The 27962-nt window shown below is 51.4% G+C and overlaps 12 protein-coding genes across 13 annotated transcripts; 5 read left to right on the forward strand and 7 right to left on the reverse strand.

Annotated features, from left to right (window-relative positions):
* Positions 1–695: 695 nt before the first annotated feature.
* Positions 696–1776, reverse strand: L3040_002964 (uncharacterized protein; the record flags this gene model as incomplete). The annotated part of the gene is made up of 2 exons (XM_007296433.1): positions 696–1024; positions 1080–1776. 2 exons carry the CDS (start codon positions 1774–1776, stop codon positions 696–698), a joined length of 1026 nt encoding a protein of 341 aa, XP_007296495.1.
* A 1467-nt stretch (positions 1777–3243) lies between these two features.
* On the forward strand, positions 3244–3968 carry L3040_002965 (uncharacterized protein; the record flags this gene model as incomplete). Its single annotated transcript, XM_066154274.1, has 4 exons — positions 3244–3323; positions 3495–3510; positions 3565–3830; positions 3887–3968. 4 exons carry the CDS (start codon positions 3244–3246, stop codon positions 3966–3968), a joined length of 444 nt encoding a protein of 147 aa, XP_066012254.1.
* Positions 3969–4987: 1019 nt separating this feature from the next.
* L3040_002966 (uncharacterized protein) lies at positions 4988–7575 on the reverse strand (the record flags this gene model as incomplete). The annotated part of the gene is made up of 5 exons (XM_007296435.2): positions 4988–5115; positions 5260–5502; positions 5649–6547; positions 6598–7123; positions 7233–7575. The coding sequence occupies 5 exons, from the start codon at positions 7573–7575 to the stop codon at positions 4988–4990; spliced, it is 2139 nt and encodes a 712-aa protein (XP_007296497.2).
* A 2234-nt stretch (positions 7576–9809) lies between these two features.
* On the forward strand, positions 9810–11148 carry L3040_002967 (uncharacterized protein; the record flags this gene model as incomplete). The annotated part of the gene is made up of 4 exons (XM_007296436.1): positions 9810–10187; positions 10241–10332; positions 10390–10882; positions 10936–11148. The coding sequence occupies 4 exons, from the start codon at positions 9810–9812 to the stop codon at positions 11146–11148; spliced, it is 1176 nt and encodes a 391-aa protein (XP_007296498.1).
* Positions 11149–11450: 302 nt separating this feature from the next.
* On the reverse strand, positions 11451–12454 carry L3040_002968 (uncharacterized protein; the record flags this gene model as incomplete). The annotated part of the gene is made up of 3 exons (XM_007296437.2): positions 11451–11807; positions 12053–12305; positions 12447–12454. 3 exons carry the CDS (start codon positions 12452–12454, stop codon positions 11451–11453), a joined length of 618 nt encoding a protein of 205 aa, XP_007296499.2.
* Positions 12455–12984: 530 nt separating this feature from the next.
* L3040_002969 (uncharacterized protein) lies at positions 12985–13979 on the reverse strand (the record flags this gene model as incomplete). Of its 2 annotated transcripts, none has more annotated exons than XM_066154276.1 (3): positions 12985–13014; positions 13063–13781; positions 13841–13979. In XM_066154276.1, 3 exons carry the CDS (start codon positions 13977–13979, stop codon positions 12985–12987), a joined length of 888 nt encoding a protein of 295 aa, XP_066012256.1. The 2 variants fall into 2 exon arrangements, with proteins under 2 accessions (XP_066012256.1, XP_066012255.1); XM_066154275.1 differs by having other exon boundaries at positions 13063–13787.
* A 1145-nt stretch (positions 13980–15124) lies between these two features.
* On the forward strand, positions 15125–16067 carry L3040_002970 (uncharacterized protein; the record flags this gene model as incomplete). The annotated part of the gene is made up of 4 exons (XM_007296438.1): positions 15125–15171; positions 15259–15404; positions 15564–15669; positions 15905–16067. The coding sequence occupies 4 exons, from the start codon at positions 15125–15127 to the stop codon at positions 16065–16067; spliced, it is 462 nt and encodes a 153-aa protein (XP_007296500.1).
* A 379-nt stretch (positions 16068–16446) lies between these two features.
* L3040_002971 (uncharacterized protein) lies at positions 16447–19865 on the reverse strand (the record flags this gene model as incomplete). The annotated part of the gene is made up of 3 exons (XM_007296439.1): positions 16447–17851; positions 17905–19055; positions 19104–19865. 3 exons carry the CDS (start codon positions 19863–19865, stop codon positions 16447–16449), a joined length of 3318 nt encoding a protein of 1105 aa, XP_007296501.1.
* Positions 19866–20329: 464 nt separating this feature from the next.
* On the forward strand, positions 20330–22627 carry L3040_002972 (uncharacterized protein; the record flags this gene model as incomplete). The annotated part of the gene is made up of 7 exons (XM_007296440.2): positions 20330–20359; positions 20416–20485; positions 20539–20579; positions 20626–20716; positions 20767–20849; positions 20899–21028; positions 21075–22627. The coding sequence occupies 7 exons, from the start codon at positions 20330–20332 to the stop codon at positions 22625–22627; spliced, it is 1998 nt and encodes a 665-aa protein (XP_007296502.2).
* Positions 22628–22883: 256 nt separating this feature from the next.
* L3040_002973 (uncharacterized protein) lies at positions 22884–23380 on the reverse strand (the record flags this gene model as incomplete). Its single annotated transcript, XM_007296441.2, has 2 exons — positions 22884–23279; positions 23372–23380. The coding sequence occupies 2 exons, from the start codon at positions 23378–23380 to the stop codon at positions 22884–22886; spliced, it is 405 nt and encodes a 134-aa protein (XP_007296503.2).
* Positions 23381–24508: 1128 nt separating this feature from the next.
* On the reverse strand, positions 24509–26049 carry L3040_002974 (uncharacterized protein; the record flags this gene model as incomplete). The annotated part of the gene is made up of 2 exons (XM_007296442.1): positions 24509–25774; positions 25822–26049. 2 exons carry the CDS (start codon positions 26047–26049, stop codon positions 24509–24511), a joined length of 1494 nt encoding a protein of 497 aa, XP_007296504.1.
* Positions 26050–26239: 190 nt separating this feature from the next.
* On the forward strand, positions 26240–27659 carry L3040_002975 (uncharacterized protein; the record flags this gene model as incomplete). The annotated part of the gene is made up of 2 exons (XM_007296443.1): positions 26240–26674; positions 26727–27659. The coding sequence occupies 2 exons, from the start codon at positions 26240–26242 to the stop codon at positions 27657–27659; spliced, it is 1368 nt and encodes a 455-aa protein (XP_007296505.1).
* Positions 27660–27962: the final 303 nt, after the last annotated feature.

The raw sequence follows: 27962 nt of genomic DNA on the forward strand, positions 1-27962 counted from the left end.
AGAAGAGAAGAGGAAAATATATAGAGGTATATGCTGCGAACGGGCGACTAAAGAGAACCGATAAATAGCGGATGCTTATATTTAGTTATCAACGGATAGTGCCTGAAGTCCACAAAACCCCGCATACCCCGCATCGGTAAGCGTTGCGGGATCCCGCAGTTACGGTATCAGATGACGGCGATCTGAACGTCGTAGGTTCGCTTGGTAGTCTGAGTTCTGTTCTGGGTTCTGGGTTCTGAGTTCCGGGCTTTGAGTTCTGAGCTCTGAGCCTGGTGCCGGGCGAGGATGAACCAAGACAAACGCCGTCAGACTTAGGAATAGCATCTGCCGTATTACTGTACCGGTGTATGGCAGCAGAGAGATCAAGTCATCGAGCGGGCATCATCCTTCCACACCAGTAGCCGAACTGGAGGAGAAAGCAGCAAAGCAGATCCATCCGGAAAAAAGACTCGGGTCGGAAGTCTTGCAGTCTTCGTTGAATACGGCTTTCGGGACCAGTGGAACTGGACATTACTAATAGGAGACAGCAAAAGGGAGCAGTGAAAGGACACTCATGAGCGAAGATTGAAACTATAGACAAATAGATTGCTCGAGAGAGGTATATTACCGCACATAAATCTCCATCCAATTCAAAGCCAGCAAGAATATTAGATTTCCTCCAACTCCCCAGTCTTTCTCATACATATCGTCAACCATCACTCGTCAGTCTTGATCCACCGCGCCGTGTCGCTCGTCGAGAAGCTGAACGGGCTCTTCTTCATCTCCGGGCTCCGTGGGCTCAATTTGACGGCAAACAAATCGTCCTCGGTTTCCGTCTCGTTCCTGGAGGGGATGAAGCCAGTGGCAATGGCGTCTAGCGAGCTCACTCGGTTGGAGTCGTTTTGCATCGCTAAGAGGTGCTGAGGGGGTTGTTGGGCCACAGCCCGCGGTGGGCGAGCGGTATGGCCGTGAAAGAGGGAGAAAGAGGACACGGCGACATCGCCGTGGTCTGGAGAGAGGGGATTGTTCCCGGCTGGATCGTGACCTGATTCGACTTTCAGCACACGTTGTTGGAGATGTTATGGAAGGGGAGGCTTTACCCGTGGTCGAGGATAACTCCGAGACACTTGTCCCAAGCTTCAATCCCCTTAACTTCTCAGACAACCGCCCACTTCCCGAGGGAGATTTCGGACTCGCCGATGACACATCCGAAAGACCCTTCGCGCCGACACCAAAGTTGTGTTCAATCCAAGCCTTCTCTTGCACGGCCATCTCCAGCCCAACACCCTCGCCATTTTCTCTCTCCTGCTCAATCTCCCTCTGCAGCACAGACAGCCGTTTCTTCGCCCACACCGTATGTAGCACGCCCTTCTTCCCCGCTGTCGTGGCGCTCACGCCCAACGCAGGCGGGAAGATGGCCGGCAGTGGATTCGTCTGCATGGTTTTCCCACCCCTCTGCTCCAGCTTCACTATCGGGGGCACCGGCGACCTCGGCGGGAGCAGGAAGTATAGCCGATGCAGCTTCCCCTCGGCGCCATCCTTCGCCGATAGGACAGTTGATTTGCCTTCCCAGGACACTTCCCAATCGCCTGTATTTTCCGTGTCGTCGTCGTCAGACCATTCGACCATCAGGATCTTCGTGCCGTCGTTCCCACGGCCGGACTCGAACTCGAAGCGGGCGAGGGCGCTGGAGGAGGACACCGCAGGGGCGGCTTCATCGCGGGCACTGGGTCCGGTCGCCGGGAGACTGTCGGGTTCGAAGTCGACTCGTTTGAAGGATGGAATAGAGTCGGCCATAGCTGGTCCTGTGCTGTTCCTTTTTCACGCTTCTTGACACTCTGCTTGCTTGCTTTTCGAAGTCGTCAGTTCATGCGGGGGGCGGATTAGGGGCACTCCACCCGCAACTATAAAAGCTGGGCGCCGGGTCTGACTTTGACAAGTACCCTGATACCCGTCCTCCCACACCAGATCTTTGACTGCACTGGCAGATCACGGAGAAGTCTGGCCGATGAGTATGTATAGATTCTCAAGAGCGCACTCGATGGTGTCTGCGGCTCTGGCGTGCATGTGCATTACTCCCCTCGACTGGAGATGAGGAATGACAAAGGCATGAACCTGAATCTGGGCTTCGGACATTGGATCTGGGTGGCCATCACGCCAATAAATGTGATGCGCGGCGGCGTGGGAAATCAGTGGTTGGGGTTGGGTTTAGTGGAGGGGGCGGACCTGACCTGGCCGCCGTGGATGTTTCTAAGAATAGAAGAGAAATATTCAGCCGGATTGTCGGGACAAGTTCGGCCAATCGTTAGCGAGCCCGACCCGAGTCATGCTCTCGGGTGCGATGTGGCTTTTGTGTGACTCGGGTATCAACAATCTCCTTAAGCGAGGTCCAGTCTACATATTTACTACACATTTACTACACATTTACTACACCTACAGGGTAAGGGAAGTAGGATTATCCCGAAGGCTTCGATCGATACCTTTCCCACCAGCTGGGTTGATCAGCTTCGGCTTCAGCTCCAGCTTCAGCTTCTCCCGACTGTACCTACTACAGTGGCATGGAGAAGTGTCTGGTTGCCCCTGAGCTGGGATGTGGCATCTGGGATGCGCGTTGGAAGAACTCAGAGGACTGCTATCCTTTCCCATATCATCGCTATCATATAACCCAATATTAGTATGGTCATCCCGAAGTTCCCGAACGTTCACAATATCTATCTCCGGATCCCGAGGTGAAACGTCGGTCCAGTGTCAACACTTAAGTTAGTACTTACCCCGCACTACTGGCTCCTCCCAGCCTAGGACCTCGGCTCGTTGCTCGATTGTGTGAGAGGGGAGGTATCTTGAAGGTGGTGATGGGTGGCGATAAGTGGTGATAGGTAGTTATAGATATTTTATATCTATGTACCGAATAGGTATTTCAATGTGAATTCTCGACCGACGGTTGTAGGTTGTTTGAATCAGAGTTCACGGTCGCTTTTGTCTTGTTATCATCTTGCCAATCCAACTTCAACTCCTTGCTTCCTGCTGTCTTCGTTCGCGATCAGATACACCCAGATCTTATTGAACACAGCGGGATAGGCTTTTTCATAGCGACCGGAGCATCGCTTTCACCCCCATCTCAAAACGCTTGAACAAGCGGCATGGATCCCATACATCGTCATCGGACTGCTGGCCCACACGCTCTTATGCTCTCTCCTCCGATTCCAAGGTCGAGATGCCAAGCTCAAGCAGTATGGCTTCACGGACCGGCAATCTCTGGCACGCATGACGAATACCGAGGCTCAAGAGATCATGGAGTACATGTCTGAGTTGGAGTTTCCCAAGATCTATCATACCAGTATACAGTAAGCCCATGATCATTCTCGACGCGACTCGCATCTTGTTATGAATGAATGTGGCTTTCCACTTTTCCAAGCTGGCTTCCAAACCTCCTCGTGGTCCTTCCATGTCCACACTCGGGTGGAACTCCCTCTCTATGGAGAATACTGACTGACCCCTCTCGCCTCTATATATAGATTTGCGTTGTTCAAAGTAAGTACCGCAACAGTCTCGCACCAACTCCGCATAACCGTCTGATCTCACCAGACCTACGGCATCCCAACCATCTCCGGCCTCCTCGCCGCAACCAAAGAATTCAGCACCCCCGAGAACGCCGGCAAGCGCTGCGCCGACACGGGGATCCTGATCCAGGATTTTTCGGGCCACCACCCCAAATCCGCACGCGTGATCAAGGCCCTGGCACGCATGAGCTACATCCACTCCTGCTACCAGAAAGCCGGCAAGATCTCCAACTCGGACCTGCTCTACACGCTCAGCGTGTTCGTGACGGAGCCCATCGCGTGGGTGGCGAGGTACGAGTGGAGGGCGATGACGCCGATGCACTGTTGGTTGACGAAAATAAATGTAGAACGATGAGAGAACTCGTCGTCGTCGTTAATGTGGATGTTAACGTTAATGTTGTCAGTGACATAAAATTGGGAAAGCGCTAGCTTTCAAATTAAGATTCTCTCTCTCTCTCTCTCTCTCTCTCTCTCTCTCTCTCTCTCTCTCTCTCTCTCTCTCTCTCTCTCTCTCTCTCTCTCTCGCCTCTTCCTTAGATCAGTTCTCTCTCCTCTTTCTCTCGCATGTATGTACGCACTTGTATTATATCATCATATCATTACATAGCATACCTTAGTTAATATATACCTACCTGGTACATACCAACGTCGAACCAATCCGAATCTATCCGAATCAATCTATTTCAGGAAAGAAAACTCAACATCAGCCAATCTCACCCTCGAGAACCAAGCAATAATTAAGATTACATCTCGAATCTTGAATAACAAAAGTAATGATACATAAAGATAACAAAAACCATGAAAAGCGGGCGGTTTTTCCTCGAATTCTTGCCCGTAAATTGCCGTAAACGACGGGAGGGAGGGATTCAGAAGAATTCAAAAGAAAGCGGGTATATTTCATCTATGGCTAGCTAGTTGGCTAGTTGGCTCTCTCTCTCTCTCCCCTATGCTTCCCCCTCCATAATTATCATCATCTCATGAAAAAAAAAAAGCCCACATCCAGCCACCCCCTTACTCGCTTCGCCACGCATGCCAAAAGACAAAAAAAAAGGAAAAAAGAGCAAAAAAATAAGGAGCATCCATCCATCCAGAAGAAAGATGAAGTCGGTCTATCCTGCCTGGGTATTTTCTATCCTGCTGCGCGCCCCCCAAATATGAAGTGCATGCATTCATGCCTCAGCATCAGCATCAATAATGTACTCTCCTCTCTCTCTTCGTCTGGATCCATGTCAAATCATCAAATTCGTCGCGTTTCGCTTCGTTTCGTTTCGTGAACTTTATCATTCCAAAGTCCAAGAGTGTTTCGTGAGGTCGTCCGTCTATGTAATTTCGTCCATGTCGTGTGTAGCTTCGTCCATGTCGTATGAATTTCGTAAAAGGTCACTGAGAGAGTCTTCCGTGATTGACATCGCAACGCAGAGCTCTGCCTAGGTAGCCAGCATCACGCATTACGGACCAAGCAGCTCCAGCATCCACTTCGGGTTCCGCGCCTCCTCGTCCTCGGCGTCCTCGGCCATCTCGACAATTGTCACGGGGATGTGCACCATCTTGTGGGGATCGGTGACTTTGCGATTTTCTACCGTCGGCGGGAAAAGAAGAGGAGGGTTACGTTAGCCTTTTTGCCTCGTCTTATTTTCATGTAATTCATGAATGTATAGTCTGCCTGCCGCCTCCTCTGAGAGCAGGTGAAGGGGGAAAAGAGGAAGAGGGGAGGACTAACGAAGATGCTTGTTCCCGCTACCGCCACCGCCACAGCTCCCGCTACCGTTGTTGCCCTTGCTATTGATTCTCTTGCTGTTGGTCTTGCTACGGCTAACGCTGGGCTTTCTGTAAAGAGGCGCCGCCTTTGCGCCCGAACGCTGATCCGGTACGGCGGTCTGCTGCTTGAACGAGCTGGCGAAGATCTTGGCGGGCTCGACGGCATCGTCCCACTCGTTGCTCGCGTGCGTGTAAGACTTGCCCACTGTGAGGCGGGCACGGGACTTCGTCAGCATGGGGTTTTCAAGCCTTTTTTTCTTCTTTCGTGTATCTTCCTTTCAAAGTTTACGAACTTAGGGAAGGGGAGGGAGGCACCGAGACCGGTTGTTGGAGGGGTTGGGAAGTACTTACAGGTGTCGATGGGGCTGGTCTTGTTGTGTCTGCCGAGCTTTGGAATGTCCATGTCGCCAGCTGCAGTAGCCGCGTTGCCCTCCTGCTTTCTGCTCTTGTTGGCTGGACCCGAGGAGTGTTTCACTTCGTAGCCGCTGGGTGCAACGCCTCGCATGCGGAAATTCATATCGTGGGGGATCTCCTGCGCGGTCTTCTGTCTTGCAAGGCGGTCTGGATAGCATGGAACCTCATCGACGTCGGAGTTGAATTGGAGACGGTATCGAGGAGCGTGTCTTGGCTGGTAATAGGCGAACGAGGGGTCGGCCTTGAGTTTTTGGAACGAGATGGAGAGGAGGCTCTTGACGGGTGCAGAACTGTCCTTGGGAGGTACAGGGCGGCGCTCGTATTTGTGTGACTGCTTGAATTGGGCACTGACTTTGGCAGCTACCTCCCTGTCGGCTGCTTTCGCAAAATCGTCGAGATCCCCCTGGGTATAGACGATAGGGAAGCCAGTGCCCGCCTCCCTAGTGACGCCAACTAGAACGTCTCTGCCTTTGGGTTCCCTTCCATTTCTCATGATATATCTCTCTCTATAGGCTACCCGGATCTCATCGGGTTCTAAGAACTGGCTCAGGTCATTGATGTTATCACCGCTTGAGTTGGGAGCTCTGCGCCATGAGGCCTGCTTGAGGTCGCCTCGCCTTGGGGGCACGTTACGGTTGACAGACCATCGTGCATCGAAGCCGGCACTGTTCTTTCCGATGGGGTAGCGGTGGCCATTCCACGAGTACCATCTAGCAATGGCTTGACAGTCGTAGCCATCCACAAACTTTTCCCCACGACGGATAGTTGGTTCGCGAGGAGGTGGGAGCTTCGAACTGCTCATGTTGTAGGCATAGGTGTACTCGTTGGTGTGATTCCTGTGGCGAACGTAAGCGGTGCTCCGGAACGCTTCAAACTGAATACTTACGGCAGCTCAGGCTCCTGCTCCTGCAAACGGACCCAAAGGGGCTTGGACTCCTCTCCTTCCTCGTATACATTCTCAAAATTTCCTTTTCCGTTCTGACGGTCCTTCTCCTGAGTACGAGCCTTCTCTCGAGCCTCGAGTCGCAAGTCGGACTCTTTGGCCTTTTGGCACGTGGCCTCGAGATCCAGGTAGGTAAGCTTGGGGGGAGTAGGTAGTGCGCCAGCTGGAAAGCCGGAATGATGTTTGAATGAACTGCAAGGAGGGAGGTTGTGAGGCTCGGGGTTTGATGATCGCTCAAGGATCGAGTTTTTCGTGACTGGCGGGCGGACAGCGTGGTCATCAATACTTTCCTTGGGATCAACCGTCTTTCCAACAGGACCAGCGATCTTGTCTCCGGTTTTGTAACTAGGAGGATTCAATGTGATATTGATGTCCACGAGCGTGGTGTTGTCCTCTTCGCCGTCGTCTGCTGCCGTGGAAGAGACGTCGGACAGGAGTTGGGTAATGTTTTTCGGCGTGACGCGTGGATCTTGAAAGACCATTAGCACAGTCTCTGGATGGGCCGGTGATCCGAGACTTGCACGAAACATCCCGAGGTTGAGGAGCGCGAGGGTAATGAAGAGGAAGTATGTACTTACGGAAGGCCTTGATTCCGCATCGCTCAGAGTGTTCGGCATACATGGAGTCGCTCCGTGTATGGCAATTGAGGACGGAAGCCATACGGTTGGTGACGGTCGATAGCTCTCTGTATCTGAACATGATACCAAAGCCATTGTTATCGTTGCGTACCCCCTTAACGCATCCGCCCATTGCATCTGCCCACTTCTCCTGACTCTCAATATTCACCGGAGAGTTCGGCAGAGGTTGTACGACGTTCGCGAAGAGGTCACAGTCTGGTTGCTGCCCCGTGAGCCAATTGGCTGCTTTCTCCTTCGCCATGGCTATGACGGGGTCGAGGATCATCTTTTTGAGGTACTCCATGATGGAGGGATTGAGCGCGCACGCGTGAGAAGGGTTGTGTAAGGTTGGTGTTGTATGGAGAAATTTGGAGTTCGATGAGGTTCTCAAGACAGGTGGAATTGGTTTTTGGAAAAGGGTCGATGTGCGACGCGTAGCGAGGACGTTGACGATCTCGTTGCTCGTCTAGTCGAAAGGTGAATTCGTTAATTCCCATTCACCCGACGTGACCGCCAACGAAACTCGAACTCAGGCTTCTCAAGCAACTGAAACACCTTCCCTCTATCTATACGCATTCGCGAAGATTATGATTTGCAAGATCGCAGGACAAAGTGTACCGTCAAGTTGTTCTGGTCTGAAGTAAACAAAGCAGACAATGCAGTAAATACAGGATGCCAATATTATAAGGAACGGCGTTACGTTCTCTTCATTGAAATTGAGATATTATCTGCACATAATTGCAGGTGTCCCATTTATTTAGTATTGTACCCATTGTATCTCACTCGAACGTTCAGTCAGTTCTGGTCGAAGGTGAGTGTGCTCGCTTAGCAGCTTAACAAACCGACTGTGAAAGACACGAGTCACTTGTCGTTATCATTAGCCACAATCATAGTCACCCTTCCCTAGAAATCAGTTACAGAGCTACGCATCACAAGAAACATGACCTTGACAAATATTCCCAAGCTGCACGCGAAATGCCTCAATGCTAGACCCTTCTTCGTACTGTGTTGCGAAGCCAGCCCAAGTCGACTGACCTACCAAGAGGCAGTAGATCACAACTAGTACTGCCGGAAAAGCAGACACAGAAGCGGCAAAGAACAATGTATCATTTCCCAAACGCAATGAACTTCAAGCAATAGAGCAGACACGTCACGCAATGCAGGAAGTTTCGCATAAATACAAAAGATATGTCAACGCCTAGTGGAGGCATACTCCGAAGGTACCGAGCAAGGAGAATTACCTACGAAATCTCCTGGAAGTTTATTCGTCATGTTTTTTTACTGGTGAAGAAGAAGATGATGATGGTTTTACCGTCTATAGCGGGTCTTTAAAGAGTCCGACTTACGACCTCCCGAGGGGTATATAAAGCGGAGGAAATGGATGCTGGCCCTTTAGATGCGGGGCTCCGAGTTATTCCCAGAGGCCACCGAATTTGAATAGTATCGATCCTTTTGATATAGAGGGAATTCCCTCGAAGTTAGCATGTTCAGAAGTTGACAGAAATCCGTATGCGATTTGCTCTTCAGCCATAGTCATTAATGCGACATAGATATTGGAGTGGTTGGCAATCAAGGACCGAACACGATCTGTCAGTTATATGGTATATAGTTGGGTACTGACCTAGTGCTATTTCAATTCACGCCTGCTACTAGGCAGCTCCTGGTACCACAAGTTTGAGCCTCTCAATATATCGACAGCCATGCTCAACTTCTTAAAAGAAGCCTCCCGAATTGGCAAGTCGAGGCATACAAGCACAACCAATACACCAAAATGCTTGATACTGTTGCAAACCGATTGCCCGATTTCAGAGCCGTGTTGCGGCCTATGATTGATGATTTCAGGCTCCACCACGGCCAAGGTCAATAGACTGCAGAACGTTTCTGAAGGAATGGCAATCAGCCCTTACCGTGCCACCAACTGCACCATCGTTCCCGAATGTCGATAAATCCCTCTTCATACCAGTAACTCTGAACCTGATTTCTCATAAATTAACCCACTCGGAAGCATAGTATCGCTTCGTTGCGTCGTCTATGTTAGTTAGGTCACGCCTCAGAAAGCGTCTGGCCAGCCACTCTGCTCAAGATAATGTAGTATCGACCGTCGTATTCCGCGTAATGATGGACGTCTGGAATTGCAAAGCTCAAAGGGCCTTTTTTTGTGGAGATATTCCAACGAAGTGTGTTCTCGTGTTGCACCAGCTATTGGAAAGGCGTTATACTCGTACCTGGCAGTCATTGATATGGAGTGGTGTAGACGTAGGGCCTTGGAGATGACGTAAAACAAGCCTTCATTGAAATCGAACAAGGCGAGCGTTGTCGAGAGACGAGGATTTGGATTCCAGTCACCCGGGAACATCGTCAATTTGTCGTATTGAGGGCGAGTAAGGTAGGTTAGTGCTGAACGCAACACCGACTCAACTGATATGAATACGACCCGAGTCACGTGGTCACGATAAGAGCTCTTCTGATCCGGTAAGGGAAGTGCCCGCAGACCTGTTGTTGCAGCTTGGGACAACCAGCAACACCTGCCTACCCACGATGTCGAGCCCTACATACATGCTGATATCTCTACCTACAAATCACGACAAGCAAGAGACCTTCGGCTCCATCAAAAGTACCATCGGCACGGAGGCACAGCTGGTACCATTCAAAGTCCCCGACTTCAAGATTGGAACTCTCGATGCCCTCGTACAGCAGGCCGATGACTTGGCCAAGCTGGAGAGCGTCTGCGAGGCAGTCGTAGCCAAAGTTGGCGACTCGTTGAAGAACTTGCTAGAGGGCGACGAGGACAAGATTGCGCAACAGAAGACGGTCAACGACAAGCCCGCGGACCAGTACTTGCGAAGCTTCAATTGGAACAAGGTCAAGTACCGTACGGACAAGCCGTTGGCAGAGCTGATCGATTCGCTGCAGAAGGTATGAGGCTCTGGCTGGAAGAACGTGCCACAGCACAGCTAAAGTCGGTCCAGGAGCTGGTCAGCATCGACAACGATGTTAAGAGCAAATATACCCAGTATACCTCTGTTAAGACCAACCTTACAACCCTCCAGCGGAAACAGACGTAGGACTGCGAGAGGCCGCCCTGAAAGCTCGATACATCTGCTAATGTTTCCCGCAGCGGAAACCTCTCTACCAAGTCCCTCACCCCCGTCGTCGACCCGAAGCTCCTGATCCAAGACTCCGAATACCTTGAAACCCACCTCGTCGCAGTACCCAACAACTCCAAGAAGGAATTCCTGAAGAGCTACGAGACGCTATCCCCCATGGTCGTGCCCCGCTCCTCGGTCGAGATCACGAAAGACGACGAATTCACGTTGTTCGGCGTCACGACCTTCAAGAAGCACAGCGCGGAGTTCCAGCACAAGTGCAGGGAGATGAAGTGGACGCCGCGGGACTACAAGTACGTGGAGGGAGGCAAAGAGGAAGAGCGCAAGGAGATTGAGCGGATAGGCAGGGATGAGCGCAAGGTCTGGGGCGAGGCGTTACGGCTGGGACGCACGGGGTGGAGCGAGAGCGTGATGATTTGGATCCATGTTCTTACCCTCCGGGTTTTCGTTGAGACGGTGCTGCGTTATGGACTGCCTCTGGACTTTGTTTGTGGCCTGATCAAGGTGGGTACCTATACTGTGCTTATGAACATCTCAAATGGCTAACACCTGCATAGGCAAACTCCAAATCGGCCAAGAAGGCAAAGCTGGCTCTAGACACAGCTTACTCATACCTGGGAGGTAACGCATTCGGCCGGGATAAGAAGGGAAAGGTCACAAAGGACGACTCGACGCTGTCATCCGACATGGCCGCTGCTGGCGTCGCAGGCCACGGAGGTGAGGGAAGCGAGTACACCGCCTATGTTTATTACGACTTTCAGATTGTATAGATCAGGATGAAATGGGAGGGGTGGGGGCACTGTCAAGCCTGGCGCATTGGGAGCATTGTAGTATTGTATCGGCGACTCCGCAGCGTTCAAAAGTAGTGGCAATGAACGGACAGTCCAATTTGTTCTCATCGCTCTGATTCATCTACCGGGCAGCAAATATCACTGCAAACCATCAATTGGTGATCAGGCGCTATTCAAGCGAGCCCTTTCATCTACCCAGGTGCGCAATACATACATACGAGATCTCACACTTCTCACAGACTTCAAGCTCTCCCCAGGCCTCAACACCCCCCAGTCCCTACCTAGGGCAGCAGCTTCTGCTCCTTCAAGTACTCCACAATCTTCACAACGCACTCCTCGATATTCAGCTGATCCGTCCGGATATGCACCTCGGGCTTCTCGGGCTTCTCATACGGCGCGCTGATGCCTGTGAAATTGGGAATCTCGCCCGCCCGCGCCTTCTTGTACAGCCCTTTCGGGTCGCGCTGCTCGGCGATCTCGACGGGGATGTCGACGAAGACCTCGACGAAGGGGATGGGGTCGTCCTCGCCCGAGGCGGAGGAGGCGTGCAGCTCGCGCGCGATCTGGCGGTCCGCGATGTAGGGCGAGATGAAGGATGTCAGAGCGACGGTGGAGGAGTCTGCGAAGAGCTTTGCGACCTGTGTTTTGCGGACCCGCGGCCGGCTCTCTAGTCAGCCCCGTCCACACCACCCGCACCCGTACGGTAGATAAGGGGTTTTGTCCCTTCTCTTTGACGTGGGCTCTCCTCCCTTCCTTTCACATCCCGCCTTTAAATCCTCATCCTCACCCCGATCCCGAATTTACACTGCAGAGAGTGAAAGGAAAAAAAAGGGAGAATGTGAGAATGTGAGAATAAATGAATGAATGAATGAATGAAACGCACCTCGGCAATCCGCCGGATGTTCTCGTTGCGGTCCTTCTCGCTGAACCCCAAGTCCTTGTTCAGCCCGAAGCGCACGTTATCGCCATCCAGTCGGTATGCCGCCAGGCCGAGGTGCAGGAGGTGCTGCTCGAGGGCGGTGGCAACGGTCGATTTTCCCGAGGCGGACAGGCCCGTGAACCAGATCGTGTAGCCGCGCTGCTTGCGCAGGGTGTTGCGCTCGGAGCGGGAGAGGGAGGGGTGCCATGTTATGTTGCTGTTTGGGACGTGAGGTTGTGATGTTGTGATGTTGAGGAGGGAGTGGGAGGATGGCGGGGTAGGTATGGAGGGGTAGACTTGGGAGAGGGAGTGAGGCAGGAAGAACGAGAGAATGGGAGAATGGGAGAGGGGAGCTTACGTTGCCATTGCGAAGTTCTGTTTGGTAGTTGAAGGGGGTGAAAATGGGAGTTGCAAGTACTCGATCACAGTGTTCGCTTCAAACCGTGCTGTGGGAAGCTGAATGGCGGGCAGTCCCTTGGAGATGGACCTCCAAGACAATCTTTTCAAAGGCCGACCCGACCGATTCAGGAACCCCCGCTATATCACGTGAAGCAGGTGAAGCATGCCCATTCCCCGTGGCTTTGATGGGAAGCTCAAGGACTTTGTCGTTCAGTGAATGTTGCGTTGTAGAGGAATCCAAGAGATAGCGAAGATGCCAGCTTGGTGGTTGGCTGCGAGCAGGGACTCGGGCGGCTAGATATTCTCTTTTACAGAGAGGAATTGGGTCTCCTATGCCATGATAGCATTTCTATGAAGTCTAGTTGATCCATCCACACCTCTATACTCTCAATTAAAGAGTTCTCTGTATTCTCCCCAAGTCTTATACATATACGGTCATGATCCTGTCCCTCTGCCCGAATCTCAAAGCAATCGTCCGCGGGTGTGTTCCTGGCTGTCTATTGCACTGGATACACCCTGGCCATTTGCTGCTCTCGAGTTAGCTCTGCTCAATTATGGATGACTTCCTAACTTACCGCTGCTTGTCGAGGCTCGATAAACAAAGCGCTCGCCTCTACAAGCACAACAGGTTTCTCCCCTTCCGCAGGTAAAGTCTCAATGTGCCCCTCGACCCACGCTTTCCTACCCTCCACCTTCGTTGTCTTCGCCCTGAGCACCACATATGTACCCGCCATTGCCGGGGCTCGGTAATTGATATTCAGATTCGCCGTCATGCCCACCTTATTCGGCAAGGCTGCAAAACAACACCTGGCCAGCCCCTCGTCCAACATCGTCGCCAGCATGCCCCCATGCACCAGTCCCGGATGCCCGCACAAATCGCCCCCAAGGTACTGTATGCTAACAAGGCTCTTCCCTCCCTTCTCGCTCCACACGAAAGGGGGCACGACGACCTTACCCGGCCCCATCAAGGTGCCTCCGGTGAGACTGTGGCCGCGCATCTGCTCGGGGATCTTGAGATGGGGGCGGGATTCGGAGAATTCGGGTTTGGTGCGCAGTTCGAGGGCGAGGGGGTGGTTCCGGATAAATTCTTCGACTTCGAGGGAGGTAGCGTCGGGAGGTGTGAACATGGAGAGGGTTTCCTCGTCGGTCGGGGGGTGGATGAGGCCGTCAAGCTCTCTTACGGTGGATGCTGTGGCCATGACGAAGCCGGCGGTTGTGAAGACGACGAAGAGTCCTGCGACGGTGAGGCCACGTCTGAAAAGGGACTTCCGGGGCGTCGGTGGGAGCGTGGCAGCTAGGTCTGCTATTAGTGAGCGTGCTTGTAATGTGTACTACAATTGTACGGGGGCGTACCTTCAGCAGTTCTCAGGCAATTGCTTGTGCTGAAGCGTTGAGAGGGCAGAGGACGTGCCCGCGCAAGATTGAACGGTGCCCGCCCAACAACTCGCAAGGAGGCTCTGGGCCCGACTAAACACCTCCCAGCGACGGACATCGGATCTGATCTAGAAGATTGGCGGTGACAGAATCACCATGCTGATAGGTGCTCGTATTGGGCGGCGTGGGCCGGGAGGAAGTTTGAAAAACGAGTTGAGAGGCGGACCGAGGCTGGATGCAAAAACTCTCCGAGAACAGGACGACGATGGATACGGGCGGGTCAATGATAAGAGGTGGAAAGGTTGAATCCTTGGATAGAGTGAGCAATCGAGAGGTGATAAGTAACCAACCGCCAAAAGCCAAACGAAAGGACAACAAAGTCAAGGTGGAAGTTACATTTTCTCGCTGATTCTACTTATCGATGTTCCGTTCGGCCAGTTCGGCCTCTCGCTAAGCAGCTCGCCCCTTATCTCACCCCACGGTCAGATAGATGGTTTGTTGACTTATATCCGCTTGACGTCTGTCATTGCAAAGCTGTGAAATCGACCAAAACGCCAGCGGACTTGCTTCGATGCTCTGCCTCTCTTACTGTATACCAGCTCAGCGACGTCACTCAAGTATGTATGCTCGGATCTTTGCCGGGATTCAGGGGTGCATATTCAAAAGCTCCTGGTCTTCTTGACATTTGCAAATGGAGCTTCAGACAATTTTATAATAATTACTGCGAAGAACTCGAGGGAGCGAGGTTCTGTGTCTATTATGAAAACTGGATGAAGGAAAGGCAAACTGGAGATTGAGTTGATTATCGCGAACCAGGAGACATCACGCCACTCTTCAAGCAACCAACGAATCACCGCAACACCACTTCCCATCAGATGCTCCAACATGAGAATACGTACTCCTCCAACCGATGCACTACGAACTCTTGTGGCTGGAGAGTATCCAATAGGCAGGTACTGTATGAGACTCCAAACGCGGAGTCATGGTGGGTATCCGCAGATCCGAGACAACAAACAGTTGTAGTAGTATGTATACATAACGGGAGCTCCCTCCTGATCATTCCAATTCTTCCTTTCAAACGTCATTCCACCTCGATCCTCAAACTGAAGTTCAAACTTAGATTCAATCCCTGGTGAATTTTAAAAGTTAAAGCGAGTTACCTACCATAGAAACTTCAACTTCGTCATTTGACCAAGCCAACAACCCCTCCATCCAACATTAGCAGCAACAACAACAACTCCAACACCACCTCAACAATCAAATATGGCAACCGTCGATACTGTCACCCTGGGCGCGGCCCATCCTCCCAAGTACATTTCCCCTGATCTATACCGTACCTACCATAGGTACTAGTCGAGGAGAGGTGAGATATTTGCTAACAAGCGACGCGCGACCAGGGAAGCATCCATCACAGCCTTCAACGAGATCGAAGTCGAGCTCAAGACCAAGCTGCAACACCTCCGCCACGAGATGACCAAGCACGAGCCCGAGTACTTCGCAGCAGTCAAGAACATGTCCGACAAGCAGCTCACCACCTTCTCGTGTACGTCATTCCCTTCCCTCTCTCCTCCCCTCCCTCTCTTCTCCCACCCACCCACCTGCCACCACGAGATATCTATCTATACAGACAGCGTAGGCGAGACGAGCATACGAGAAATCGAAGATCCCGACTGACTGACTGACTGAAAACCCATAATAATAGCGGATGATCTAAAGGAAGTCCGCATCGCCACCTCTGCCTACGGCCTCCACCTCTTCGGAAAAGTCCTGTTGCCAGAATGCGACCTTTCGCACGCCTATCCCGAGAAGTGCGTCCCCCCTCCCCCTCATCCTCTCCCCCTCCCTATCCACCCCTCCCCTTCCATCCCCAGCAAAAGCAAAAGCAGCCCAAAGCAAAAGCAACAAAGGGAAAGAAGAAGAAGCAGAAGAAGCAGAAAAGGAAAGAAAAAAAATTATTAGAAGACCCAAACAAACCAACAAGAAGAAAACCCAAATCCAATGCCAAAAAAAATCATACTGACACCAAGAACAACAAAAAAATAGGGGCACGGACGCCTACTTCATGTTCCGCGCCTTCATCCCCGCCGAGGCCACCACGGCAAAGCTGCACTGCATCCACACCGAGGAGGCCGAGAAGCCGGATGGCGACAAGGTGTACCGCGCCATCTTCTCGCAGCACGACAAGCTGGAGTGGTTTGACACGTGAGGGTTCCTTTTTTTTTTTTTTTTCCTTCTTCCGTTCCGTTCCGGCCGTTTCGGGCCGGTGTCGGATGGGAGACGAGCAGCAGGTGTGATGGAGAGAGAGAGAGAGAGCACGGAAGGAAGGAAGGAAGGAAAGAAGGGATGGAGGCTTTGGATTGAAAGGATTTCGATTCCCCCCCCCTGAGATTGTTCGCAAGCGAGCGAGCGAGCGAGGCATGGAAGTAAGTGCAATGGATTTGGCAATTAAGTCTGAGAAAGCAACTTTTTATTAAAAAAAAAAGTCAATTCAGACATTGAACGACACCGATGAACAAAATTTACCCAGCAAGAGAAGCCTTGCCCTCCCTCTGCCCCCCCACCCCCTGTGACACTGCACTTTACGTTCACAACCCTTCATCTTCGCCCTCATCGTTATCCAGCATCGCAGCGTAGTCCTCGGCGCTAGCAAACGTAGGCAGGCTCTTGAACTTCTTCTTCCGCTGTCTGCTCGTCTCCGCCTTCTCCTTGCCGTCTGCCGCCGGTACCTTCCCACCTTGCGCTTCCTTCGCAAACAACTCGTCCATATCCCCGTCATCGCTTGCCTCGCCCTCAACATCCACATCCAAATCAGCGTCCCCGTCCCCATCAAGCGACATCTCATCCTCGGAGTCATCGAGCACGACCCCGGCGTCGCTCTCAACATCGACTTCAGAGTCGGAACCAGAAGCCATGTCCGAATCATTGAGATCCAGCATCTCCATATCCTCATCCTCGCTATCTCTGCCTTCGACCTCAGGCCGGGATTCAACGAGGGCTTGCCAGATCTCTTCCTCCGCCTCGTCTTCCTCATCTGAGCCACTGCCAGCACCGGCCTTCCTCTCTTTCTTCCCCTTAATGGAACTAGCTTGCCTGCCCTTCCCAATCTGAGAAAAGTACTTGTGGAAGAACACTTCGTCCACGGCCACGTCTTCCACCTTCTTTTTCCAGAATGCTTCCGTGTTGACAGACTGCTGAATGTTATTCGCCGACCGGCTGGACAGCAGTATTCCCTTGCTGTCGCCACCAGAGAGCGGCTGCATGATGGAACTGCCTTTAGATTTGACCTTGATTTCGCCGTCCTTATTCCTAAGGGCCTTGGCATTGCGGTACACGAAGCGATCGAGAAAATTGGACAGTGTGTGCGAGGTAAGATCCGGCTTAGGCGGCATTTTCTCGTCTTTCAGTAAGCGGTCGGCAAACAGAGAGACGGAGGGATGAAAGTGGTGCAAGAAAGGGACGATTTCCCACAAGCAGCTTTTTTCAGCGTTGCTGTGTTCCGGGTCTCGCTTGCGGCCATCGTAAAGGTCTGTTCGAGCCGTGTTGGGAGTCGGCAGATCGGCAGAAACGCCGTCTTCAGGCACGTCGCGGAAAACTTCCTCGTCGGCTTCGTCGTCGGCTTCGGGGTCATTGAGCAGGGATTTCAAGGAGGGGAAGGTGGATTCGAGTTCGCGGATTAGGTAGAGGACACCGCATATGAAGGGGGGTTGGTGAAGAGTGACGATTTGGAGCATACGTTTGATGAAGGCCTTGACGCGCTTGACGTTCAGATCTGCGCGTAGGGCGCGGAAGAGAAGATTGAGGTAGAGGGTATGTTTAGAGGAGGCGATTAGACGCGGATCGAGGAGGGATTCGTAGAGAGTTCGGTAGAATCTGTCGACTGCGAGGTGCTTTGAGGTGGAAAGTTGCTCGATGAGCATCAGTGCCTGGATACTCGTGTTGAAATTGGAGGAATGGGTAATTCTGAACAGCGTATCCATGTGCTTCTCGAGACTGTTAAAGCAAATAGTTAGTATATATCTTCAAATCCCAAAAGAAAAGCTTACGTCGTATCGTCTGACTTCGAGAACGGAAATGCACGGTTAACACCTGCCAAAACAGCCGAGATCATCTTCTCGGTCACCTCATCGCTCGTCAGCTTAGCCTCGTCCTCTTTTTTAGCCTTAGCGACCGCCTTTCGTCCCTTGGGAGCACCTCCTCCTTGCACTTGACCCTTTCGATTGATCGGAGGCCCAACCACCTGCTTCGGTTCTGGCTTTTTCAGAAGTGCTACAAACAGCTCAAAATAGATGCTTAAAAGCTTCTTGGCAACTTCTTCCTCTTTGCTGCTTAGAATTGTCTGATTCAACGTATTGATAGCATAGTACTTTGCATGGGAGCTCTGTCCTGGGCGCAGAATAAGCTCGCTCTCTATCGAGCGAACAATTATTGGCTTCATTAATGGGTGAGATACTTGCAGCTGAAGTAGTAAATACGAAGTCCGTGAAGCAATTTTCTTTTCCGGGTCACCCAATTTGTTGACCAGTAGTCGGAGCAAGTTCTGCTCCTGCTCGGGCTTCTCCTTCAAAAGCTCGTACGTATACATCACAGCTTGAAGTCGCGCAAACACAACCTCGTCGCCACACCAGTTTTCCAGCACCTTGAGCATTTCGAAGTAAATGTCTTTCAACCATTCCTCGTACGCCCAGGAGATTAGATGTGCTTTTGTTATGTCGCCTGGAAGTTTGTCGTTGGATGTCCAGTGAGAAACGTCGTGTTCCTGAAGGGTGCCCACGAGGCCCGGCTGTGAGGAGAAAGCTCGAAGACGTCTATTAGCTGGCAGCACAACGCCCGTACCAAGTAAATCTTTCAAGGCACCCAGTGCAGTGACAGCCTGTCCTCGGCTCTTCTTCTTGGCCAGTGCCAACAGACTCTCGAAAGACTTGGTCGTGTGGACTGGAGATTCTTGTACAACCAACGTCAAGGCAGAGACTTTATCAGCTAAAGTACCAGATGTCATGATCGTCGACAGAAAGCGGTGCGAGGATGACGAGGAAAGATGTTTCGAGGCGTATAGATCGGTGTCGGCTTCCAGGAGCGTTTTCGCGTAGTCCTTGAGATTCGTAATGGCACTCTGGTATCGTGAGGAGCTGTCTACATCCGGCCTCGGAAGGTCTGGCAATGGCGCAGCGTGCCAGTCAGGACGTGCCTCGAATATCTATGGAGAGTCAGTCAGACCAGCAGTTCGTGCGGGAACAATACTAACAAGACGGTTGGGATTACTTGATGTCTGAGACTCCGGGATGGACAATTTCGCCTTTTTTACAGGTGCTTCGACAACTGCCTCATCTTCAGATTCCTCCTCGACCAAATCAGGAGCCTCTTCCCACTCGTCGTCTTCAGCCAGCTCCTCAGCTTCGGACTCCGCATCGTCCTCTGCCACTGTCCCTTCTATCCCAAGCCCAGCTACAAACTTGGCAAAGTCCTTCTGGAACGATGTATCAGGAGGGTTCGCAGTGCTGACACCATCCTCCTCGTCATCAGACGCGGCATCGCCCACCAAATCCAAGTCCTCTTCAGTACCACCCAGGGCAAGTATTTCTTCCAACAGCACAGCTCTGGCGTCCTTGCCGTCGCCGTTCTGTTCCTTTGCTGACTGCTTTCCCTTCTGGCTCTTGGCTGCTGCTGCTTTGCCTCCAACCTTTGCATTTCCGTGCGCATCCCTCTTCGTTCCTCGGGAAAGCTCTGGCGCCTTTCCTTTCTCTTTTCCTTTTCCTTTCGGACCCCTGTCCTTCCCTTCCGCCTTCGAATTCTGGCCTGGCTCCTCGTCCTCCCGGTGAAGATTCGGAGTATTATGCTGCACCTTCTTCGACGTGGTCATGGCCTTGGTCTTCCCAAATTCCTTCTCGATTTTCTCCGTCAAAGCAGACAGAGCTTGCTCGTCAAAGGACGCAAGGGTATGGGTATCTCTCTTCGAAGACGTGGCATCGGCTCCTCCGCCGGCAGCTTTTTTGTTCTTCCGAGCCATGATCAATTGCGCGGGTGGCGCAATATGGTCTTGTAGTAGTTGAATTGGTGGGATTGGGGTTGGGATGAGGGATGGGTGGCAGATGGATTCCGGATTTTTTTTCTCTCTCTGCTCTATCTTATCGTAAGCGAGGCGAGCTAAAATGAACGACAACCCATGATCACGCTGCCGGTATCGTAACGGAGTCCTCCATACAGTCCGCTCTAACTATCGTGGACAATCAACAATGTTTGTGACTGAGGGGTTATCGGCACTGGCGCTCATTGATTGGACCTTTTGATTTTTTTTGGGAGGAATCGGAGTTCGCGTTCTTCCGTTTTGCCCGAAGTTTCTGCTTCGCCCAGATGGCTTCCAACACCCCTTCTCGACGGGCACTTCTCTGTGGGGAGCTCCCTTCATTATTATCGAGCCCCCACACAGTCAATCGTCTCAGGCTTCAACCTTCTTTTCGGTTTACAAGACACATGGGGAGTGTACCTTCGTATGAGGCAACGGCAAGTCTCCTCCTGCATTGTCACGTGTCTTTACATTTTGTCTAACCAAATCGAAGGTTGATGGCCGGGCGAGATTATCAAGAATATGGACACCAACCGGAGGGATCGCACCGAAAGAAGATGAGGGTCGGCTATCACTTGATTTTGTTGGTGGGATATTCTGTTGATGCTGCATTCAGACTCTCACGCAAAGCTCATCCGAGCAGGGTTCATTCGTCAGGTACGCCATGTTGAAGCAATGACTAATACTGGCTCTAACTTTCAAGGCCCATCCAGGTATCTTCCATATGCTACCTCTGGGACGAAGAGTGCAAGACAAATTGGAAGCTCTTGTCGACAAGTACATGTTCAAGCTGGGTAAGTACCGCCAGACTAATCTTGTTTACTGGACTAACATGACAAAACAGGCGCTTCGAAGCTAGCATTGTCCTCGATATCATCCGAAGAACTGTGGACAAAGAGCGGGCGCTTGGAGAAAGCCGGCTCCGAAGTGAGTCCATCCCTACCCCGATCAAGAGGCCCTATCTAATTTACCACAGCTCTTTCACTTCTCCGACAGGAAGAATACCAAGTATCTCCTTTCCCCAACCCACGAAGAGGAGATAACTACTTTGGTATCAAGCTTGGTGTTGTCGTACGAGCAACTTCCTGTCCGTCTCTATCAAACATGTGAGTCTTCTTCACCAGCGTACAGTCGTAGTCTAACACCATCAAGCGCGCAAATATCGGGACGAGCTAAGACCGAGGCATGGGCTTCTACGTGCTAGGGAATTCATAATGAAGGACCTCTACACGTTCGATTATAATTCGTCGCGAGCTTTAGAAACATATCACGAGGTTCGAGAAATATACACTCGCCTGTTTGACGAACTCAAATTGCACTACTTGGTCGCTGAGGCCGACTCTGGCGATATAGGTGGAGACCTGAGTCACGAATTCCATTTTCCAACTTCAAAGGGTGAGGATAACGTCATCAGTTGCTCTGCATGCAAGTATGTTGCCAATGAAGAGCTCGCAGAAAGCCCGGTATCCAAGCGAATTAAGCCAAGTCAGGAAACCTCCGACTTTAAGTTACTAGATTTGCGGACGCGGCGCCAGGTACCTCAGAATAGGCCTGGTCTTATCAACATCATTTATTCCCGGAAGAATATACTGACAGAAGACGCCACCACTATTATGGATATTCGTACATGGCGTGGTATATCTCGAGACAGGCGCACTCTCATCGTTGTTTGGTATAAATCACCGAGCTCATGGGAGGACCCTCCTACGGATGGATCTGAGGTCAATACCCATGCTATAAGAGCAATATTACCAGACATAGATGCATCTATAGAGGATCCAATGAAGCTGTGGAAGCGCTACTTGCTGCCATCTGAATCAGAAGACCCGACGTTGCCGCCGCCACAACGGCTCGTGAACCTGATCGATTGCAGGCTACCTTCCGAAGTCCAAGAATTCATCAAAGCGAGTAACGAGCAAGGGCTTTGCCGGTTTCAAATCCTACCCCCGGATCTCCTACCCGATACGGAAGGGCCTTCGAAGGATATACCAGTGGAATTGGAAGAGCCTTTAAAAAAAATACCAATGGAATTCTTCCAGGTAAACCCGACGACACAACAACCACTCAATCTTCTCCGTATTCAGGAGGGAGATCCATGCCCACGGTGTACCGATGGCTCTCTCAAAGTCCAGAAAGCAATCGAACTAGGCCACACTTTCCATCTTGGAACACGATACAGCAAGCCACTGGAAGCTACGATCGTTGCCCCCGTCGAGAAGCCAATCAGCGCCGACGAATTCGCAAAAGATGAAGACAACCACACCAACCCAAGCAAAGGCAGAAAACAAACAGCTCGTCAAGTACCAATGCAGATGGGCTGCCACGGCATTGGCGTCTCTCGCATCATCGGCGCAGTGGCTGACACACTCGCAGACGACAAAGGTCTAAACTGGCCGCGAGCTATGGCACCTTTCGAGGTACTGATCGTACCAAGCAACACACGCAATGATAGCTCTGCGTTGGAGGTCTACGATACTCTGGCCTTAGGTTCCTCGCTAGACCTCGTTCTCGACGATCGCGACAAGAGTATGGGTCTCAAGATGGGCGATGCAGACCTGATCGGGTACCCGGTGATCGTTATCGTTGGCAGAGCTTGGCTGGCCGAGGGCAAGTTAGAGGTTCAGTGCCGCAGATTGGACGTTAAGGAGAAAGTCCCCATCGGTGAGCTGAAGGTGTACGTTGAGTCACTGCTCGCGCAGCTGTGATATCGGTCTGCTGGAATAGACTGGTGGAAACCATGTGTTGATATTGTAAGATACCAAAAGTGGTCCCTGCGGGCAAAGGAAAAGGTTGAAATTACTGTACTTATATGGATGCACCGGGCCAAACGCGCAGGGCCGCAACGCTCTGGGGCGTCTCCTCGATGCTACCACTCAATCCCCATCGATGCCGCTCTGCACATCTCTCATCGCCACACCCCTCCTGTACTAACCCGTCTGTTCCCATCTCCCAACTCCCAACTCACAGCTTCGACTTCCCACTCCTCGCACCCCTATCCTCGCTCGTCGGCTCGCTATCCGCCGTTTCAGCCTTCAAGCTCACCGGATCCCCCAGCTGACTCGGGTTCTCCTCCAACTTATTCATCGCTCGCTGCCTCAACGTCTTCTCTCCATTCCCATTCCCACTCCCGCTTCCGCCTCCTCGCTTCGGCCCATCTCCTTCCGTCGGCGTCGGCGCAACCTTCTTGATATTCTGGATCGCAGCGCCGGCTGAAGATGGGGACGACGCAGCAGAGCCTCTGTCGGACGCGGTTGGTGACGTCGAGGACGTCTCTGCTTTGAGGGAGACCGGGTCGCCGAGCTGGGAGGGGTTTGTTGCGTTGGTTTCCATGGCAAGTTCGCGTAGAGTGGGTTTGGACTTTCAGGTTGGTAGGTAGGTAGTTAGTTAGCGGTTGTGAAAAGATGCGAAGTATATATAAGTCTTTCCCGCCTGGGAGGGTGTTTATTTACTGGAGACATGATTCTCGATCGTGAATTGAAACTGAAATTGAAATTGCGGCTAGATTTTACGAGTCGGAGAGAGACGAATGATGGGGGTGGCTTCTGTGGAATTTAGTTGGTGGTAGGTGTCGTCTACGGATGTCAGATGACGATGTGATGTTTGGTTTGCTAGGTGCAAATATTATAAGACAGCTCAGTCTTCAAGAGGGGGGTTTCGGGTCTGGTAGGGGGTTTATAATCTGAATGTTGACCTCCGAAAGCTATACTTACTACTTATACAGCAATGTCTATGACGCGTTTGCGGATTTCCCCAGACCGCCGAGGTACCGGTAGACGCACTGATTGATGTGGAGGGCAGTAGCGTGCTCGCTTACTCACTCCCCTAAAAAAGGGAAGCAGGTCTGGTGAACATCGACAGACATGTGATAAGTCCGCAGGAGAACCAACCTGCAGCCCTACCTATCTTTGCATGATCTACAGCCGGAAATCCCCAAGTGATACGAAGTACTCTCACCGAACTCTCAAGCCAGAAAACCAGATCCAATTTCCGTGAAACAATCATCTCTAGAGTTACCTCTTCATCTATCATTCTATCGTCATCATCATCATCATCGGCGTCCGCTCTTGCTTCCCATATATCCATTTCTAAATCTTATTTAGGTGAAACATGAAAAGGCAGCCGGAGGGCGTGGATCCGATCTGCCTATTTTGTTTGGCTAAACATCCGTACGTACTGGCCAGTCACCCGCCCATTCTTTTGTTTAGACAGCAGAGTCGGACTGCGTGCGAGCTTTGCCTCGACGACGTAGGAGGAAGCAAGCTGTCGCTTTAAGGAAAATCAGGAAGAGGCTTGCAATTTAAGAGGATGATAAGAGTCGGTAAATGGATGGAATAAGGATACAGGAAAAGTTTTGGTCGCCCGATCAAAAGCTGAGATCCTCCTTGGCCAGCTGGACTTGCGTCAAAGCTGCTGGTGTTAGGGATTTGGGTCGGAAACTAAAGCGCCTTTTTAAGCACTATATAAAACAATTAAAGAAAGTCAAGCAGATGCAAGCAAAACATAGAATAGCACTTTTACGGGCAAAATCGTACTAAGAAGTTAAGGCAACTTTCCTCGGGAATTTTTAATATTGTAACCCAGAACACTCAACCCTCCTCCCTATCCATATCGTCTCGTCCCCTCTTATTACCGCCAGTCTTCGGTCTTCTCCCCTTGAGGATTGACCCCTTGTTTCCTCTGTCTTCATGCAGATTCTTCATCTCGTTCCTCGCATGTCTCTGCGCCTCCTCTACCCGCGCCTTGAACACCATAACCTCCTCCTTCACAGGCTCATACACAGGCATCCGTATCTTCAGTGCAGCTTCCGTACGCGTGAAAATCTCAACGTCGTACTGCGTCACAATACTGAATGCGTGTCCTGACTTTCCAGCTCTTGCTGTGCGTCCCACCCGATGAATGTAAGTCTTGCTTTCCGGTGGTAGGTCGTAGTTGAGGACGATGTCGACGGACGGGATATCTAGACCACGGGCTGCGACGTCGGTTGCGACGAGGATCTTTCTCGTTCCTGCACGGAATTTGTTCAGCGCACCAAGACGAGCGGTCTGGGAGAGCTGTCCGTGGAGGGGAATTGCCCCAAAACCCAGTGACCGTAGCAAGATTGCCAGTCGCTGCGTTTCATTTACGGTTCGCGTGAAGATAATTGCTGACTGGCCGGCGAACTCGTTCATAAGGTAGACTAGGTACACATCCTTGTGGACAAGGGGTACTATAAGGCAATTTTGGATCAAGGTCGAAACGGTTTGGTATTTGGTACTGACGCTGACTCGGAGGGGATCTTTTAAACTGGCTCTTTGCAGGCTTTCGACTTTCGAGCTCATGGTCGCGGAGAAAAGGTAGGTTCGGCGCTCCCGAGGGATGACTTTGAGGATTTTGTCTATAATTGCTCCAAAGTCCAGGTCTAGTAGTCTATCGGCTTCGTCCATTACCAGATATTTGAGGGCTCGTAGTGAGAATCCTTTGGTATTCTCGAGATGATCTAGCAATCGTCCAGGTGATGCCACAATGATGTGAGGTTTCTTGCCGAGTGCAATGGCTTGCGGAACCATATCCATACCTCCTACGATAACGGCGCATCTTACTCCGATTTTGGATCCGAGCGCCTCGAAGGACTGAGATATTTGGTATGCCAGTTCACGGGTAGGTGCGAGGACAAGTCCGAAGAAAGGCTGTGGTTTATCGAGGAGCGACTGAAGGATCGGTAATGCAAAAGCTGCCGTCTTTCCACTTCCAGTTTCGGCGAGGGCAATCAAATCTCGGTCTTGCAGGGCCAAAGGTATCGACTCGGCTTGAATTGGGGTCGGCGCTTTATATCCCAGCGCTGTGCAGGCGTCGCATAGCTCGTCGACAATACCCTGGATCTTGTGAGTTTGATTCGACAAACCGCAAGAGCAGTACATACAAGGTCCTTGAAGCTCGTTGGAACCTCTGTCTGTGCTTCCTCCCCTCCAACTGTCACCGTCTCCTCTGGTACTTTCGTGGCAATGGGTGTCGACTCTGGGGTCGCAGAAGCATCCACAGGCTCTGCCGTCACCTCCTTCGGCGTCTTTGCCTTCTTGTTCTTCTTCTTCTCCCGCAGCAGGCCCGAAGGCACACTCTCATCGAGTTTTCTTCTCTTGACCGAAGACATCGTGATAACGTGAATGAGCTGTGCAGAGCAAGCAGAGAGTAGAAAAGTTTGCCGTTGGGGCAATAATTTCTTATCGCTTATCGTAACTCGGGCTACTCTAGCGTAGCGCAAAAAATAATTCTTCCCGCTCCACCAAAATTATTCTCTCCAGATTCTCCAACTCCTCTATTCACGCATATACAACATCACAATGGCGAAAAGACGAACAAAGAAACGTACCCATGTGGGCGCAAATAATGGACCGGGAGGAGCGGGATTTGCAAAGAAACCCTCTGCGGCGCCCAAGAGTATGGTCATTCGAATTGGAGCTGGAGAAGTCGGACCTAGTGTGAGCCAGCTGGCAAAGGATGTACGATTGATGATGGAACCCGGAACGGCATCGAGGTTGAAAGAGAGGAGGGCGAACCGATTGAGAGATTACCTTACCATGGCGGGACCGCTGGGTGTAAGCCATCTTATGCTGTTCTCGAGGTCAGAATCTGGAAATACAAATATGCGCCTGGCGATCACACCGAGAGGACCTACCTTACATTTCAATGTTGAGAAATATTCATTATGTAAAGACATCCGAAAAGCCTTGAAGCATCCAAAAGGTAGTGGAAAGGAATACTTGACCGCGCCATTGGTATGTCTACGTATATCGTCATCTTGAGGCGCATAACTAATCGGATTAATAGCTTGTCATGAACAACTTTACATCTCCCGCATCTGAATCAGATTCGCCCAACAAAGTACCTAGACATCTCGAATCTCTTGTTACGACCATCTTCCAATCGCTCTTCCCTCCCATCTCACCGCAAAAAACACCACTTTCTTCAATTCGACGAGTCCTCCTTCTGAACCGCGAGCCTTCCAAAGACGGAGACGGAACATATACCATAAATCTTCGACACTATGCCATTACGACGAAGCCCTTGGGTCTCTCAAAACCTCTACGCAGACTAAATGCTGCCGAAAAGATCATAAACGCTCAAAAATCAGGCAGGACGAAGAAGGGTGGTCTGCCAAACCTCGGAAAAATGTCTGATATCGCAGACTACATGATCGGTGGTGATGGCGGTGAAGGATACGTAACCGACGGAGCTACGAGCGGAAGCGAAGTCGATACTGACGCTGAGGTCGAGGTTGTCGAGACACGAGCCAAGAAGATCTTGTCAAAACGTCGCAAAGAGCGTTCTGACGCTGATAAGAAAGAACCCTCCCGAGGTGGCGCTGAGAAGCGGGCAGTAAAAATGGTAGAGCTGGGCCCTAGATTGAAGCTGCGCATGACCAAAGTGGAAGAGGGTGTCTGCAGTGGCAAGATCATGTGGCACGAATACATCAACAAGTCTAAGGAGGAGGTCAAGGCTTTGGACAAGAAGTGGGAGAAGAAGAGGCAACAGAAAGAGGCAAGGAAAAAGATTCAGAAGGAGAATGTGGAGAGAAAGAAAGCAGCCAAGGGCCTAGGTGCAAAGAAAACGGAGGGAGATGAGGATGAGGAGGATGATGACATGGCTGATGCTGAGTGGGATTCTGAAGGTCTTGCGGCAGACGGTGAGATGGAGCTCAACGAGGACATGGAGGAGCAAGGCGAGTGGGAAGAGGAAGCCGAGGAGATTGCGGCCGGTTGATGTAGGTATGTTAAGGCATTGCAATCAATAACTGGTCTCATCTATTATATCTATTGACTCTTTTCAAAAGGGAGCCAAGCAGTCGTGATTTGGCCCTTGCCAATCTGTCGTCGATTTCAGCTGCAAAGTAACTCCACGTTTTCAACACTTGTTGATCACGGAAAATAGAATTCGCGGATGTCTTGAATTATCCTCATCAACCCCGCGTCCTCCCCGCATATTAGTCTTTTGGATATGCGCTCGGTGTAAATGCAACCGGTGATAGCATGATACCATGCATCCGAGATGTTATAAATATAAGTA

Source organism: Drepanopeziza brunnea, assembly GCF_022702325.1.
Source record: "Drepanopeziza brunnea f. sp. 'multigermtubi' strain 214-2 chromosome Unknown ctg4, whole genome shotgun sequence".
NCBI lineage: Eukaryota > Fungi > Ascomycota > Leotiomycetes > Helotiales > Drepanopezizaceae > Drepanopeziza > Drepanopeziza brunnea.